Source organism: Melospiza melodia, chromosome 3 (assembly GCF_035770615.1).
Source record: "Melospiza melodia melodia isolate bMelMel2 chromosome 3, bMelMel2.pri, whole genome shotgun sequence".
Classification (NCBI taxonomy): Eukaryota; Metazoa; Chordata; class Aves; order Passeriformes; family Passerellidae; genus Melospiza; species Melospiza melodia.
In genome coordinates, this window is record NC_086196.1 from 60,403,786 (window position 1) to 60,419,798 (window position 16,013).

The window sequence follows — 16,013 nt, forward strand, 5'->3', positions numbered from 1 at the left end:
GGCTCAGCGCCCGCCGTCCGCCCGGCCCGGCCCGGGTCCCGCTCCCGGCCCCGCTGCCGGGGGGCTCATGGCCGGAAAGCCGGGCAGCGGCGGCCGGCGCAGGGTCTAAGGCGCCACGGCTCCGCCTCCGCCACCGCCTCCTGCCCCTGCCCGCACTGAGTCAGCCGCGCCCGGCCCGCCCGGCCGGGATTCCCCCGCCGCGCCCCGCCCCGGCACAACCCGGGGCCGCTGCTCCCGCCCTGCTGTCCGGGGCAGCGCACAAGCGCCGAGGGGGAGGAGAGGCGGCGGCCGCGGCAGCGGGGCCGGCACCCGGGGTGCGCGGGGCACGGAGGCGGCCGCGCTGCGCTGCCCTGGGCCGGGCCGGGCCCGCCGCTCTGCCCTCGGCCTGCCTCCCCCTGCCCGGCTGGTTTGGGTTCTTCGAACAGCGGGCAGGTCTGCCAGGGCAGGGAGCGGGACCCTGTCTGAGCAGGCGGTGTGTGGGTGAGGATGCTGCAGCCTGTGCAGGTGCTGGGTGAAGCTCAGGCTCCGTGGGAAACAATATGGTGGATGTCACTTGCAGCAGAGGTGCAAACAAGGCGTTCGCCTTTCCCGTGTGCGTACACCAAAGTGTTCCACCCACCGAGACACCTTCTCCCTGCCTTCACAGGGAAAGCCAGGACGTCACTGTAGCTGGCTGCACAAGCCTCTGGGTCCCGCCGCTTCTCATCACCGCTCTGTGGGGCAAATAGAAATTCTTTCAAAGCCCAGAGTGGCTACCAGGGCTCACAAAAGAGCAGCCAAGACATAGAGAATGAAACTGAGAATAGAAGGTCGAATGAAGGCCCAGCTCACTGCCTGTGAATGATTGACCAGACTGGATTCCAGTGCTCTCTTCCCAATGCCAAAACTCCTATGGATTTTACATCTGCATAGATGTAATTACTTTCCAGTGTCCCAAGCAGTGGACTTTCCTCAAAAGACAAACTAGATAGCTCTGAACACAGCTGACACTTTAAAATCAGTTTCACTTTTTGCTTTTATTGCTTGAGAGGACTTTCTGTCTCTGCAGGATGCCCATTTTTCCAGTTCATCTGAGCAGGAGGGGAACAATCTCCAGCGAGGAAGCTTACCTGGGAAGAGCTTGGTGGTGGATACTGGATGGACTCACAGGAACTACATGCAGAGTGAGAAATATTTCCCTATCCCACACTGCAGCTGTTGCTTTGGGTTTGTAGGAAGAAAGGTTTTGGGGTGTGAGGGCAGCAGCAGGGAGACAGATAAGTCTCTTTCGGCTTCAATTACTTCCAGTCACAAGTTTTCTTGCCATGCTCAGGATCTGTTTCAGTGTCTCCAGTTGTGTTTCTGGCACTGTGTCACCGCAAGATTACAATTACTGAGGGAAAGGAGCTTCTCCCACGCCTGTCAGCTCTGTTTGGTGCAGTATGGGGATCTGGGCCATATATCCATGTCACTCCCTCTCACACCCTGGTGGTGGCTGCATCCCAGCTCCACCTCTAGCTGTTGTTCCTGATCCACACACAGAATTTCTATTCTTTCAGCTTTCCATACCCAACTACTACTGGCTTATCCACCAGTTGCCTTCCTAAATGCCTTTGCCATTTTCTCTAGTAACATACTAGATGCAGCTCCATCATGGAATGGTTCCTTGTACACTTTCCTGTGGATAAAGTGGTCAAATCAACATAAATTTGTTTGGTGATACACAAAGATTTAATTTTTCAAAGATAAGCTAATTGCAGCTTATCTTTGCATCAAGCATCACTCTCACCTTGATTATATTGCCATGTGCTGTTCCAGTTGGGAAATAGGTGTGGGTCCTGATTCCAGGACGAGCACATGTCCAGGAACAGGTCAGCCAAAGCACAGAACCTGGAGTAGTAAGCCCTGGACCAGCTCTAGCAAGGAGGCAATTCAAGACCCACCACCAGGGACTCCACAGTCCAGTCCACTGCAAGCTGTCTACACCTCTGGCTACCAAGTAGCTGGAAGTGGCCGTCCTCTGCTGCTGATGTGAATTTATCTGGAGGTTGTGATCTTGCAGCTTCCTTAAGGTGAGCCTTGAGCTCCTTTCTCTGGCCAGTGCTGTGGCAGGGCTGTGTTGCCGTGGTCAGCTGCAGCTGAGTGGGGAGACCAGGCGTGCCCCATTGCCATCAGCTATGCCCCCCAGCATCCATGGCCAGCCACCCTCTGCTCTGACCTCTCAACTGCACCCAGCTCAGGCACCATCTCCTGCCACCCCTCCTGTGACTGGGTGTGCTTCTATTAACCTTTCAGACAATTTTACTGGAAAGTCTGAAAGAGGAACTTGGCCCCTTTGCCCCATTATTTGCCTTCTGTTACTCATTCTGTGAGGGTTGGGTTCCCTTTCATGCTGTCTTCCTAACAGAGAACTTTTCTGCCTGGCTGTGCAAGTTTTGGACTTCTATTATTTTCAGAGGCTTTAAATACAGAGAGATACACATATGCATAAATATCTATATATAACGTATTGAAGGCAATGGTAGAGGGATTAAAAATAATTAAATATATTGTGAGGCAAATCTTGATGTTCTGATTTAGTTTTGAAGGTTTTAAAAAACGAAGCTCTGATTCTTGGGTCTCTCCAATCCCCTTTAGTATGTCACTTAAAATGGTTAAAACTGCAGGGAAAATCTAAAGAGAAAGGGATCCATTCCCACTAGAGGTCAGTGCCAGCACACACTGTTCAAGGCAGCAGCGCTTTCCCACCACACTGTGCTGCAAGGAGCATCAGGTCAGAGCATGGACATGGGAAGGAATCCCTAGGGTACCCAGACCCCCGGGTGTTGTCCCTGATAATGTCCTGTCCCCAAGCACAGCCCTCTGACTGATTACATTAAACGAAGGCCTGGCCTGGCACCAGCATCTTCTCTGTTCTTTGTGCTGTTAACTGCATAAAATAAGTGAAATGCAGCTGAGAGAGATGGAGAAAGGCAAATTATACCCAGTCTGTGTTCTCATCTAAGAAAATATAATGGCCCTTTAATTACTGGCTGTGGTCCTGTCATTTGTAAGCAACATGGGTTACCTGAAATTGTGAGAAGCAGTTACTGCCACAATAATTCACACCAGGCAACGTGACTGGTGCTACCTTCCCCCATGCAGACTGTCCACTGCACAGCTTTCATCCCACAGGAGCACTGAGCGGCCCCATTCCCTGGGGATGCAGCCCTTTTCCCTCATCCCCAGAATCAGAAATACTGAATCCATAAGAAAGGTGTTAGATCCCCATTTGAGGATGCTCTTTCTGCATTCTCCTCACCAGAGATGTTACTGGCACCCCAAGCAACAACCTGGACCTCTGTCTGGAGCTCCAGCTCAGAGAGCTCAGCCTGTGAGCTGGGCATTCAGGGGAAGCAGAAGCCTTGGAAGAGGATCAAAGTTTCAGGAAAGACAACACACTCTCTGCTCTGACTGGTTTCATATATCTGACAGCAAATCAGATATGTGTAGTGCACCAAACTGAGTCGCTTCACTTTCTGCCCCAATAAAGGAAAGGAGGAACATGACTTTTCGAGATTCTATGCCCAGAAGCAAGGCCAAGCTTTCCAACAGAGCAATGCAATGCAGGTCCTCCTCGGATACCCATTTTCTGGGGTAGTCAGCCCAGAAAGCATTGGCTGCCCTCTCCTGGTAAGTCTGGCTGAAGTCACAGAGTCGCTTTGAATCGCTCCAGGGATGCTGCTCTGGGCATCTGCTTGCTTTTTTAATATGGGATTATTTCCAGCCAGAATTTTTCTCCTTGCAGTCTGTTGGATGCCTCTCATACTTCCATTGTGCACTCCTGGAATGTATGGGAGCCATCGTGCCATAGTGGTGACACAACCCAGAGCAGATCAGGTTTGTCCACATGTGGTAGGTGGTCGGCAAGTTGCCCAGCTAACGCCCTTCCTGAGGAGATTCCCACTGTTGCTCAGAGTCCCGGTGAACAGGGAAGTTTCTACCTGCTTCTGTTGTTCACTGTGTGTATGATGTGTAGGAAGTTGGACAAGAGGATTAGTTAATCCCTTGAATGGGGATCACACCTAACTCACTCCACTCTCAGCATTCACTTCCACAAACAGAAAGTGATTGGTATAAAGATGCACTAAAAATCCTCGACCTTACAAAGCAAAGGAACAAAACCCCATGATATTTTAACAAAACTTCATTCTAAATTATATCCCTCTTGTGTAATTCCTGTCAGCCTGGTGGCTGCTGCAGCAACGCTCTCTGCTTGCATCTGGGCAAATGCACGGCTTATAAGACTTGCTATGTATTTATGTGTGTCTGTGCTCAGAGCTCTCCCAGAGGAGATGGCAGATGTGCTTATGAATGGGGAGGGAGTGGCAGATGGTCTTGGAGAACTGAAAATAAAACCATGCTTAAATAGATGGTGAAACTGTGCCCTAGGTGAGAAATCTTGTCACCTGGGGCTCTCTTTATAGCTAGTGATGAGACAGACTCGCTTCAGAGGGTGGCTCTGATAACCTCTGTCTGGCCACATCACTCTAATGAAGAATGCTCCTCCCTCCCCATGGAACAGCTGTGGAAGACAGTGCTCCATCGAGGGGCTATCATTTATTCATGACTCTCTAAGTACAGTTCATCTGGCAGAGACTACCCATGACAAAACAAAAACCTCAACCCACCCAAGCATCTCCCAGCTCACCTTGCCAGAGAGCACAGGACAGATGCTGCCAGTGCTGCTCCTGAGCTTCAGCACTGCTGCACTGGACCTGATGGCTGGTAGAAGGGAGCATGGGTTAACTTTCATTTTTGAGTTGATTCTGTTTGAGCTGCTTTCTGCATCACCTCAGCCCCTCACTGCAGCCTTGCACCCCCACTAGCCCAGTCCTTGTATCCTAGCAGTGCTCCAAGTGGCTAGGTATTACTCAGGCAAGCTCAGCTCTGCTCTCAGGAGAGTTAAACCTCCCAGCTGCCAGACTCAATTAGGGCTTGTGTCTCTCCACACTTGCATCAGAGTGAGTTGGGAACAGGCCTGGTGGAGCCACACTACTGAAAATAAGTGAGGAGTCCAAGCAGGGGCAGGGAGAGAGGGGTGAGCAAGGTGACAAGGAGGGGAGGTGAGGGTGAGTGAGCTGTTGGAAATATTTAGGTGCTGAGCAGGAGCAGGTGGCCATCCCATTGGACAGAGCAGTTCTGACACCATGAAAAAGTGATGGGGCACACAGAAAGCAGGATTGCAGCCATTCCCCAGGACCTTGGCCAGACTGACAGACCTGGCCTGTACAATGACCCCTAAGCATGCAGTGGGTTTTAGACCTTTCCCTAGAATAGCAACCTCTCTGCCAGCCAGGTCCATGGGGAGACTTTGGTGGGACAGGGATGCTTCTCCAGGTCAGGGTATGTCAGCTCCTACCCTTCGGTGTGGGGAAGGCAAACTGCAACAGAGGTGACTCCCAGGACCGTAACTAGAGATAGACTAAATTCCCTGAGCCATTAGTTTCCGTGGTTTATTCCTTCTTGGGGGTGATGGGCCAAAAATTTAAGTGAGAACAAAGCATTTGGCAAGGGAGGATTTGGCTCAGTTTCCAGGCACTTGGGGCGGTTGCTGCTGCTCTGGAGTTATATCGGACAAAATGTCCTGAGGACTGTCAAACAGCATCTGGGCAGTGCTGAATCCGCTTTTCATTTCTGGGGGGGATGTGAGGGAGGGCCCTGAGTATCCTGCTGGGCTACTGCAGAGAGGAAAGTGATTTAACCTGACCCAGAAACCTCTGTGGAGCCTCACAAAAGCTGTGATGATGACAAAATAGACTCTCATGAGGCTGGATGGAAAACAAACAAACTGGATACAGGCAGCCTGTTGGAAAAGAAAGGATCAGAGCGGGGATCAAAGACTTTTCAATGACAGCAATTCTATTCGGTGAAATGTGCCCCAGAGCATCAGCCACAAACCCACCTACTTTTGTGAGGTTTGAGATTTTGAGTGTTTGGGGACTGCAGTTGTGATGTGTACCCCTGCTAGTGATGCTAAAGAGAAATGAGCTCCCCAGTCACCAATTAATGACCCCTGGGAGTTTCCTTCCCACAATAAAAAAAAGCACACCTGAATCTCCTCCCAGCAGACATGAAGTCTGAGTGCAGCACATGAAAACACAACTAATGGCACATATTTTCTTTAAGGCCAAATCTTGCAGAGGTACATGGCACTCAGACAGTCAACACCACTGACCAGCAGTGGCAAAGGGATGTTGTTAACTGGAGCAAGAGGCTCATTCCTTTACCCACACTCCCCTTGTTGCATTAATAAGGAGTAATTTAATTGGAGTGACACATTCTGGAACGCTCAGGCAGCCAGCACAAAGTATCCTTGAAATTCCTAAATTGAATAGGCATTAATTTCTGAGCATAGAAAATCCTGCATCCTAACACGAGGGGATTCTCTACCACGCATCTTCTTAAGAGACAAAAAGCAGCACACCGCTAGGAATCATTGATTGCTTTGGAACAAAAGACTGAGTCTTGATCACACTTGGTCTATTGGAAAAAATAAAGCTAAATACAGTGATATATATATCTATATGATGTTGTGAAATCCATTTTTATATTCAGGCTACAAATCCATTTTTATATTCAGGCTACAAATACCAGCACAAGGATAGGTTATCTATGACCATCTGTTTTAAAATGCAGCCTCCCTCAAAATTTTTTCTAGAAATTGAATGCAAATTTGCTGCATGGGTAAGAACTAATAACATATTTAAGCAGGAGCTAAAAGGCTATTTTCTGTAACTACCAGAGACAGAAGAGCGAGACCTTTTGCGGTTTGATGCATTATGGAAAGTGAACGAATCCTGCTAATATGATGTCATGCTTTATGCTTGCTTGGAACAGATATGAATGTCTCTGCAGGGTGGCAGATACAGGGTTTCTGGAGAACAAACCTATTGGTGAGGGCACCACCTCTACTTCAGTTGCTGTGTCATCTTAAAAGCCTCCATGCTTCTTTCAACCATTTTGTCACATCAGAAAGGCCTCCATCCCAGAAATATCCCACTCTCCAACATGATTTTCCACTAGAGCATCCTGAAACCTACAGGAATAACTGGAGGGAAATGTCACACATTTTTGTCTCTTGCCCCCAAGAACACAAGGGTTGAATGGATCAGGCAGTGTGTTGTAATTACAGCTTCTGGGTCCTCCCTGTGATCATGACACAGAACACAATCTTGGATGCTGTCCATCCTGCTTTAGTTTCTGAAAGGCCTAAGCATCATATATTGTCCTATTTCTCCCATTCCTGGGAGTTCTGTGCCCTTTGTTGCACATTTTCAGCCATGCCTTTGGGTACCTGCCCAAGTGTCTAAATCTGCCACATGCCTGTTTTCCTCAGAAAGTGGCTGAGAACTTACACAACTCCAGTTCAGACAAAGCAGGGCACACAACCTCTTTTGTGCCACCTCATCTCAAAAATAGCACAGCTGGTGATGTGCTTGACAGTGTTGTCTCCAAGATGTGCTGCCAGGACCAGTATCAAAGATGCCTGACACAAAAAACTCTACCTCTGGCTCACCAGTAGCCACTGACTCCACCAGTGGAGGATAAATCACACTGTGGGTAGCTCCATAAGGGTGGCAGCAGCAGCCTGCTTCCCAAGGGTTAGTCCTAATGGATAAAAAGCCCAGGATGGGCACATCAAAGGAAGGTCCTTGAGTCTGTGGGTATGCTGTGAAACTCCTTGCCACAGAATGCATGAAGCATCTACAAGTCCGAAATCAAAACAAATTCCAAAGTAAATGGACAAATTCCTTGGGGAAAAAGACACCATGGACTATTAAATGCAAAGGCATAACCTTGTACCACCTCTCCCCCCTCTTCACTCTTCTGCTTTGCTCTTTTTGTGTGATATTCACATATTTGAGATAAAGCCAGTGCTGTTCCTGAAGGGCGATCATCCCTCAGGCACTTTTTGGTCTAGCTGAGGTCACATCCTATAAAAAGCAGAAATGCATATAGGAATGCAAATTATTTTCAACTGTCTGTTAGTGTGCATGGAACAACATGCTGCTACAGGAATTGTGGCAGCTCTGGCCTTGTGCCTCTTTGCCTTGCTCTGCCATGACACACATCCATGGGTGAGCTCTCCTTGGAGCATGGGATCTGTCATGTGAGGGTGGGTCTGAAACCCTCAAGAGCCAAAGTCTGCCGGGATGATTGGGCAGGGGGTGTCTGAGCGGTAGGCAGTGAAATTCCAAGCAGGCTGCTCCTGCTTGCTGCTGTTCCCATGGAAACAGGGGAAAGGCGAGAGGAAACACATCCCCAGCCTCTTTTGAAGATGAGCTCCTTCAGCAGCACCCCCGGCCATCACAGCTATTCCCATAAGAAGCAGGGGTTGGCAATTCCCCTTGGATGCATCTCCTTGAGTGAGACCATCAGGCCTACACACTGTTCCTTCCTCATTCCAGGCAACAAGGGCATGCCAATCATCCCATTGCCAAGGCTGAGCCTCAGAGCTTAGAAAAAGAGAAGTTTCCAGCAAATTCTGCAGCTTGTGCTTCTCCCCAGTTTGGACCTGGGGAAGCACCTGCAGAGACACCTGATTTCCTGACTGTCAAGGAAGCTGGGCTGTACCTGCAATATCCAGATCTTGACAAGTATGGACCCTTCCCAAACTCTGTGTGTGTGTCCCTCTAGTCAGTTTAGGTTGAGGGTCTGAAGAGACTGTTCCACTCATCCGTGTAACCAAGCATGTTAGCTCTGTGGAGAAATAGGCTGCAGTTGGCTCTGCAATAGCTAGCTGAGAGCCTTTGGGCCCGGCGCAGATCACAGCAGGGGAGCTCCTGCCCAACCAAAAGAATGCCGTGAGTGCCAGCATCAGCACTGACGGTCAGCACTACCCCAGTTACCCCGACCAGCTGGGGTCCCCACAAATCAGAAAAGCAGATGGGGCACATGTAAAGTGCTCCCGGTTCTCCCGCTTCATCCCGAGGGAAGGAAAACCCACGGGGCCCTCACCTCTCCATCAGCTGGCCAGCTGGGACCGAAGACAGCCTGACGACCCCTCGGCGCTGCTGAGAGCAGGAGCTTTCCTCGACAGCGCCGGGCGGCAGCTCCGCTCCCGGTGGGGCTCGGCAGGGGCTTCTGCACCGGGCTCCTTCCCTCTCCGCTGCCGCCCGGCGCCTCAAGGTCACCCGCCGTTCCGCTCGGGCGGGCGCGGATCCGTGCCCCCATCCCCATCCCATCCCATCCCATCCCATCCCATCCCATCCCATCCCATCCCATCCCATCCCATCCCATCCCATCCCATCCCATCCCATCCCATCCCATCCCATCCCATCCCATCCCATCCCACCCCCGTGCCGTTCCCCCCGCCTCCGCCGCGGCCCTCCCACCGCGGCTCTGCCCGCCCTCCGCCGCGTGTAGCGGCGCTGCGCTGCGGCGGGGCCGGGGCCGGGGCCGGCGGGCGGCCAGCGCTGCCGCCGAGCCGCGGCTGGGGGCGATGCCGCCGCGCTGCCCGCCCGCCGCGCCGCCGCGCCGCCCGCCCGGCCACCGGCGAGGCAGCGCCCGGCGGCGGGCGGGATAATGCGGCTGCCCAGCCCGCAGGCACCGCCAGCGGGGCGCCCCCGCCGCCATGTCCCCCCCGGCCTCGGCGGCCGCCGCCAGCGAGGGAGGCAGCAGCACGCCGGTTCCTCCGGAGGAGGAGGCGGAGGGGGCCAGAGAGGAGGTGAGCAGAGCGGCCGCCCCCGGCCCGGGGCTGCCTCCCACCACCCACCCACCCACCCTTCCTTCCTGCCCGAGCTCTTTGCGTGGCGCGGGCACTGACCGCCCCGCCGCGGGCCGGGCCGGGCTTTGCCCGCACAGGTACGGAGCCGCTCGCTGGGAGCCCCTCCCGCCCCGCTGCGGGCCCGGGGGGCACGGGGGGTTTGGGGGCGAGCTTACCCTGCCGCCAAAGGGCTGCCCCGGCGCGCCTCCTCTCCATCGCTGCCAGTCACCTGGGGATCGCTGCGGAGCCTCCGGCGCTGCAAGGGAGGCAGCAGCCAGCGCCGTCCGGAGCGGGGGCCGGAGCTGGAGTGGCCGGGATGGAGGAGGAAGGGAAAAATCAGAAACGAGAAGCGCGGGGCACCGTTTGGGCTTACAGCCGCGGGCAGAGCTTGTTATGCTTGGAGGAGTGGACGTGGAGACCCTCTCCGTGCTGTGCGCTGGCTTCTGGGCGCATCCAGGATGTGGCACAGCTGCCTGGGTCGCTGTGAGGCAGGACGCGGTGGGCAGCAGGGTAGAGGGCTTGGGGACGTGGCAAAGCCAGGGGCTGTTGCTGGCTGGCGGCTGCTCCCAGCTGGAGAAGTGGAAGGTGCAGACTGGGGCAGGCCAGGTACCAACACAGCTTTGCCTCCAGGTGTGCTGCAGTCTCCCTCAGCAGATGACTTTTCTGGAGTCCAGGCAGCAGACGCCAGAAAGGGTCAAGAGCAGGGTGCCCTGTGCCTTGGGAGGCAGGAGTGCCAGCCCTTTTGTCTGCCTCTACAGAGCCTGCTTGCAGCTTGGGCTTCCCGAGAAGAGGGAAGGCAACTGCTCTGACTGGTGGGACTCACTTTAGGCCATGGGGTTGCTGACCCGTGGAGGAGAACTAGGCAGTGTAGGAAGGGCAGCGTTCTCCTCCAGGTGGTGGGCTGCCCTCTCTGGAGAGACCACAGCTCAAAGGGCAGCTTGGGGGTACTCAGAAGCTGGTGCATCACTTCCCCTTCTGCTGATGAGGAGCTGCAGTTTGTGAGTGCTGCATAATCCTGGTATTCTCTGCCTCCTTGGCTTGGGCAGAACATGCATGCCCATGCACGGTTATGCTATATATACAGATTTATATTTAGATAGAAATAATTGCAGGAGAGGAATGCTGAAGTTCAAGGACTGGGAAGCTGCACAAATACTGTATACTCTGTGTCTGTTCCTCTCTTCCGGCTTGCATTCAGCAACTCCTGATGGTCTGAGCCCAGCTCTTCAAACAGATCCTGACGAGGGTAGCCAAACTGTGAGGTGCTTTTTTCTTGTGAGGACGTGCTTGCTGTGATGTGGTCTCTTACTGCCAGTGCTCTGGCAGTGCTGGTTCTACTTTCTAGATGGCACAGACTTTTCAGAGGTGCCAGAGCAGGAGCCAGTTTGGGTGAAAGTGTAGCAGGGGCAGTGCCCAGATGAGTTTCCCTCACCTACAGTGCCCCCTGGCTCGCAGGGATTATAAGGTTGTCCAAGCACCACAGTTACTCTGTGGTGGCTGCCAACGAGGCTGTCAGTATAACACTCCATGGGGGCAGGCAGTAGGGCTGTAGTCCATGACCTGCCCTGTTTAGGCTAAGGGCATCCTTCCTGTGGCCAGAAGCTGTCACAGACTTGCATGAAGCAGCTGGTGGAGGAGAGGGAAGCTGCAGCCTCTCGTGATGGTGCCGCGCTTGCTGGTGTCTCATCTGATGCAATGAGGAGAGACTTTAGTGGCAATCTTGGATTCATGGGCTGACCTAGTGCAATCCTCTTGTCTTCAGAACTACCAGGAGGGGAGAGTGTTCCTCCTCCCCTCTAGTGCCTATGCAGTGCCATACAGGCTGTGCAATGTCCTGGTTTCCATCAGAGCCAGCTGCTGGTGCCAGCATTGCCGAGTGTCCCCGCAGTGTGGCTCAATCCCATGTCAGGGTCCATTGGCCAGGGTGAGTGGGAAGCCAGGGGAGATGTCTGGAAAATGGGAAACTTGCCCTGTCCTGTTTGAAGGTGTCTCATCCTGATATCTCAGGTTGCTGTGTCTGGGAGCCAGGCAGGGCTTCGGGTGCTTCTCATCTTGTCCCAGCAAGGCAAGTAGCAAGAGCTGCTAACCAGAGCTGACTGAGCCCTTGTTCCATCTTGGCATCACATGCCTACACCCACACTCAGTGGTGGTGAACTGAATTTCACTCCTCAGTGCATAATTGGAGGGTAGGAGACGCCAAGGGACAAGCTCTTCAGCTGGGAACCAGCAAAAACCTGTCCTTGTCCTGCTGCTCAGGGGGGATCTGATGGAAGGAAGCAGTCCTCCTCCAAGCTGCTGTGTGAAATGGAGACCTTGGTACCGCTGCAGGAGCTGACTGCTGGCAGGATTCCCTGGCTTGTCAATGCTCAGCCTTCCTCTGTCCTCTGCAGTTGGCAACCCTGCCAGCCTGGGACTGAGCCACCTCTTGCTTGTAGACAGGACCTGTAGGCATGAGGTGTGTGATGTGGGTATTTGCTGGGACCATCCAGAGCCTTCAAAGACAATGGTAATTCCTAGAAATGACTGGATCCTCCCTACCTCCCTTTTCCTGGGGATTTGAGGTCAAAGGAATCAGGGTTTATTCATTTCTTGTATGATGTAAGTGAATCCTGGGGAAGAGCCATGGAAACTGATGCTCAGGAGTCCCTCTGGAGTCCCCTGCAGGCTGCTGCCACCACCTGGCACTCGGGAGCTACCTGGGCCTTCAGGCTGCTGCTCTGGGGCTTTTTTTGGGTTGTTTATTCAGCCCTCTAGAGGGCTGTCTCTAGGACACCTAATCCTCTGAACCCCAGGCTGTCTCGAAATATGAAGGTTTAGCATTCTGGAGGTGAATCAGAGATTTCACAGAGGTCTCTGCAGGGAGAGGCAGGTGAGAGGCATGGGAGCTAATGACATGGAAATGCTTGTTAAAAAAGGGGGCAGTGGATGGGGCCAGGGCCAGGCTGTTACTGGGAGTAGCTTGAAGAACTTGATGGGTTTTAGTATTCAAAGTTGCAGGATCAACGTTGCAGGGGTGATTAAGGGATTTTGACCCATGTACTTGGCCACTGAGGTGCTGGGCAGGTTTGTCCCCTTGAGACTGTTTTTTTTTAAAAGAGAATCCCCCAGACCTCAAAGGACTTTAGTGCAAGCAGTGTTGGGGGTCCCCTCTTCTACTGCCTCTGCCCTGTGCACTGTGGGTGTCTCCTTTTGCTTCACGGCTGTTTGTGAGTCATCTCCTCCATGCCCTCAATCCCCTCCATCCCTCCCCACACATCCCGAGCAGCAGCTGCAGGTGTGGGCCTCCATCTCTGTCCCCTTCAGGGCAGTGTCAGAGGCAGTGCCAGGCAGGAGGGAGGGGAGGCCCAAGCAGCAGCCCTCCTTTGCCTTTCCCGAGCTGTGTCTCAGTTAGCACCTGCTGTGGGTTGCCCCATGCATTCCCTGAGGTGAACTGAAGCACAGGGAAGGGAGCTGGTTGGGATCCCACAACAGGCTCAGCTAAGCTATGGCCAGCCTTGCCCCCTAGCTCTGCAGGGATGTTCCAGTGCACCTGCAATAGCAGATTTGCTCACCACTCTCCAGTGCTGGAGCCTGAGCAGTGAGGGAGGCTCCTGGTGATGGAGGGAAACCCTGTTTGCAGTGAAGTAGGGCAAGTCTTTTGCCTCATTCCATCAGACTGCAGCGGGCAGATGACGATGGCATTTATATCAGTGCCTGATCTCCTCCTAGTGACACTGTTCTGAGGCAGATTTCTCTTTCCCCAGCTTTTTCATCTGCTTGTTTGCTATGCTGGACTTATCCAAGGCTGGTTAAGAGCTCAAGGAGACAATCTTATTCAGCTGCTTCTGCAGAGGAATCTCTGGAGCTGATTGTTTGCTCCTGTGAGCCCTTTGCAGCCTGGGAGAGGAGCAGGGATGCTGCAGTTCCTACTGGGATTAGACTCTGCATCTGGCTCCTCCTCTGTCTGCTGTGGCTGTATCCCGTCACTGGCACTTGCTCAGCTTTCGGAGCCCCCACCAGAGCAGCTGAGGTGTGTGTGTTTTGCCCCAAAAGCCTGGGACAAGGCTGGGTTGTAAACAGTTTACAGCAGGGGTTAGTGTGACCCCGTAAAAGCGCTGCAGTATCTGAGTACTGCGTAGTCCTAGGAGGAGACTAATGCATGGACCAGAGCCCTGCTAACACAGTTCCTGGAACCAAGCCTGGGCTGCATCGTGCTCCCTGCCCTGGGTGGGTAACCGCAGTGGGGCTTGCCTACATCTCTGCAGGGTGGCAGCCAGTGTGTCCCTTCTCCTGCGACACGGGCAGTGCAGAGTGCCAGGGGCTGGGGACTGACCGTGAGGTGGAGTTTGCTTTTCTGAGACAGACGTGTCCAAAGACCTGTCATTCTGGTGCCCCTTCCCCAGCTGGCAAATGAATGAGCTGGGTGCTCTGCTTTATTCCTTGTGCTGTTTGCATGTCTGCCTCCTAAACAAGGTGCTGTTTCTCAGCATTCACACCCCACAGACACCCCAGGCTTGGCATGTACCACCCAAGGGCCCTGTTCAGACCCTCCCCACGCTCCTCCTTTGGCTCAGCTGCTCCTTTAGATCCTCGCAGGCAGAGCAGAGCTGCCGCTGCCAGGGAAAGCCTGCGACGCAGGAGGCAGCAGTGAGAGAGGAAGCCTGTAGCTGCCTGGGCAGTGGCACAGTATTCCAGCATGGGAGAGCCGTGCTGCAACCAGGCAAAGACAGAGGGGTCTGAGCAGGCTCTGGTAACTGCAGCCTTGACCTCAGGAGGGAGAGCACAGCTCAGGTGGCTCTGCCTCCTGAAAGGCCCCCCTTTCTTCTCCTTACTCCCTTTTCTCTTACCTGGGGTTGCCTCCTTGCCCCATGACTGTGAGCCTGCTGCAGTGGTCAGAAGACTGGGCTGCACATGTGTCCATGCCAGCAGTGCCACCCTGCACCTCTCTGAGCTGCCTGCAGGCCAGCACCACCCACCTGCCAGCCCTGGGCTCTGTCTGTCTGTCCGTCTGTCCCCAGGTCCTGCTCTCTGCTAGTGGCTTCAAAGAGAGCAGCTCAGCATTACTGATGGCTGGGAGTGCCAGTGGGATGTGCCACCATTCCCTGTGCCAGCAGTGGTGTCTCTGGATGTGCCGCCTGCTCCGCTCATCATGGGCTGGCTGCTGGGGTGGGCAGGCAGGGGAGCTCTGTGCCTCCAGGAGAGAAACCTCTGCTGGAGATTTGGGCAGGATCCATGAGGGCAGTGACAGAAGTCCCACTGGCAGGCTTTGACAGGGGTGGGGAGGGAAGATTGGCCTGTGGAACTCTAGAGCACCAAGCCAGGAACGAGAGGCTCTTCAGAAGAGCAAGAGGCATTTCTTAAAGGAAAGAAGGGGCCCAGGTCTGTCGCTAGACCTGCTAGTGCCCTCGTGATTTCTGGTTCTGCTTTACTTTTCGTTTTCATACCAGAGTGAAAGTGCCCCTCCTGCTTCCTAGCAGTGTGAGCCCATTCAGTTGTTTGGGATTCCTGGATGAGAGACCTCTCCAGCCCAGCATGCTCAGGAGTGGAGAATAATAGAGCCAGGCTTGGACTGCAGTGCTGTGAGCAGGGTCATTACAGCTGGTGTTGGCCCCTGCCATGGCAGGGGTGGGCTCAGGAGCTGCTGCTGCCTGTAGGGGCAGAGGGAGAGCAAAGCTTGAAGCCTCTGAGTGAATTTGGTAGCACCTGCATAAGGCTGGGGGTCTTGACCCCCTCTCTCAGGTTGCACCTTTGGAGATTGCTGGATGAAATCTTCTGTATAAGAAAGCAAATAGTTACACTTTGTCTGTTCTTTCTTTGGGTAGGATGATGTCAGATCTCAGAGACAATGGATCAATATTTGAGACTTCAGAGTGTTACAGAGTGACAGAGGTTTCCTCAACCAAGTTTTTTTCATGGGTTTGTGTGAAGCCCTGCACTGTACTGTGGTAAAGGCACCAGTGCGATCCCTTTAAAAAGTCGTGTTGCTGAAGTTCTGCCTTTTCCTCACCACGAAAGACCTAAGAGCAATTCTTTCAGAAGTGTGGACTGTCACATCTGAATCCCAGCGCAAGCAGGCACATTTGCCAGCAGCTGTGAGTGGCCCCTTGCCCTCCTTGCTGCTGCAGATTGGTAGGATGCTCCTTCCTTCCAGCCTGAACACTTTTTAGGATGTTACTCCATATTTGCTTTCTCTCCTACCAGAGGTGGCTCCATTTCAATAGTGGAAAAGTACTTTCTCATTGGTATGGTTTATAAAGCACTTGAGAAGCACTTCAGAGCTCCTTAGGCTGCCAAGTGTTGTAGTGGG

At 53.5% G+C, this 16,013-nt stretch overlaps 1 protein-coding gene across 7 annotated transcripts in view; it reads left to right on the top strand.

The window, feature by feature from the left end:
* Window positions 1-9,562: 9,562 nt before the first annotated feature.
* The window catches only part of TMEM151B (transmembrane protein 151B), a 28,089-nt gene continuing 21,638 nt past the window's right edge, over window positions 9,563-16,013 (top strand). For all 7 annotated transcript variants that reach the window (XR_010027139.1, XR_010027135.1, XR_010027136.1 and 4 more), the window contains exon 1: window positions 9,563-9,688. Coding sequence is in view for 1 of the 7 variants with exons in the window: in XM_063151994.1 (XP_063008064.1) it covers window positions 9,596-9,688 (93 nt within the window). In the remaining 6 variants the exon portion in view is untranslated. The remainder of the gene's footprint in view (window positions 9,689-16,013) is intronic.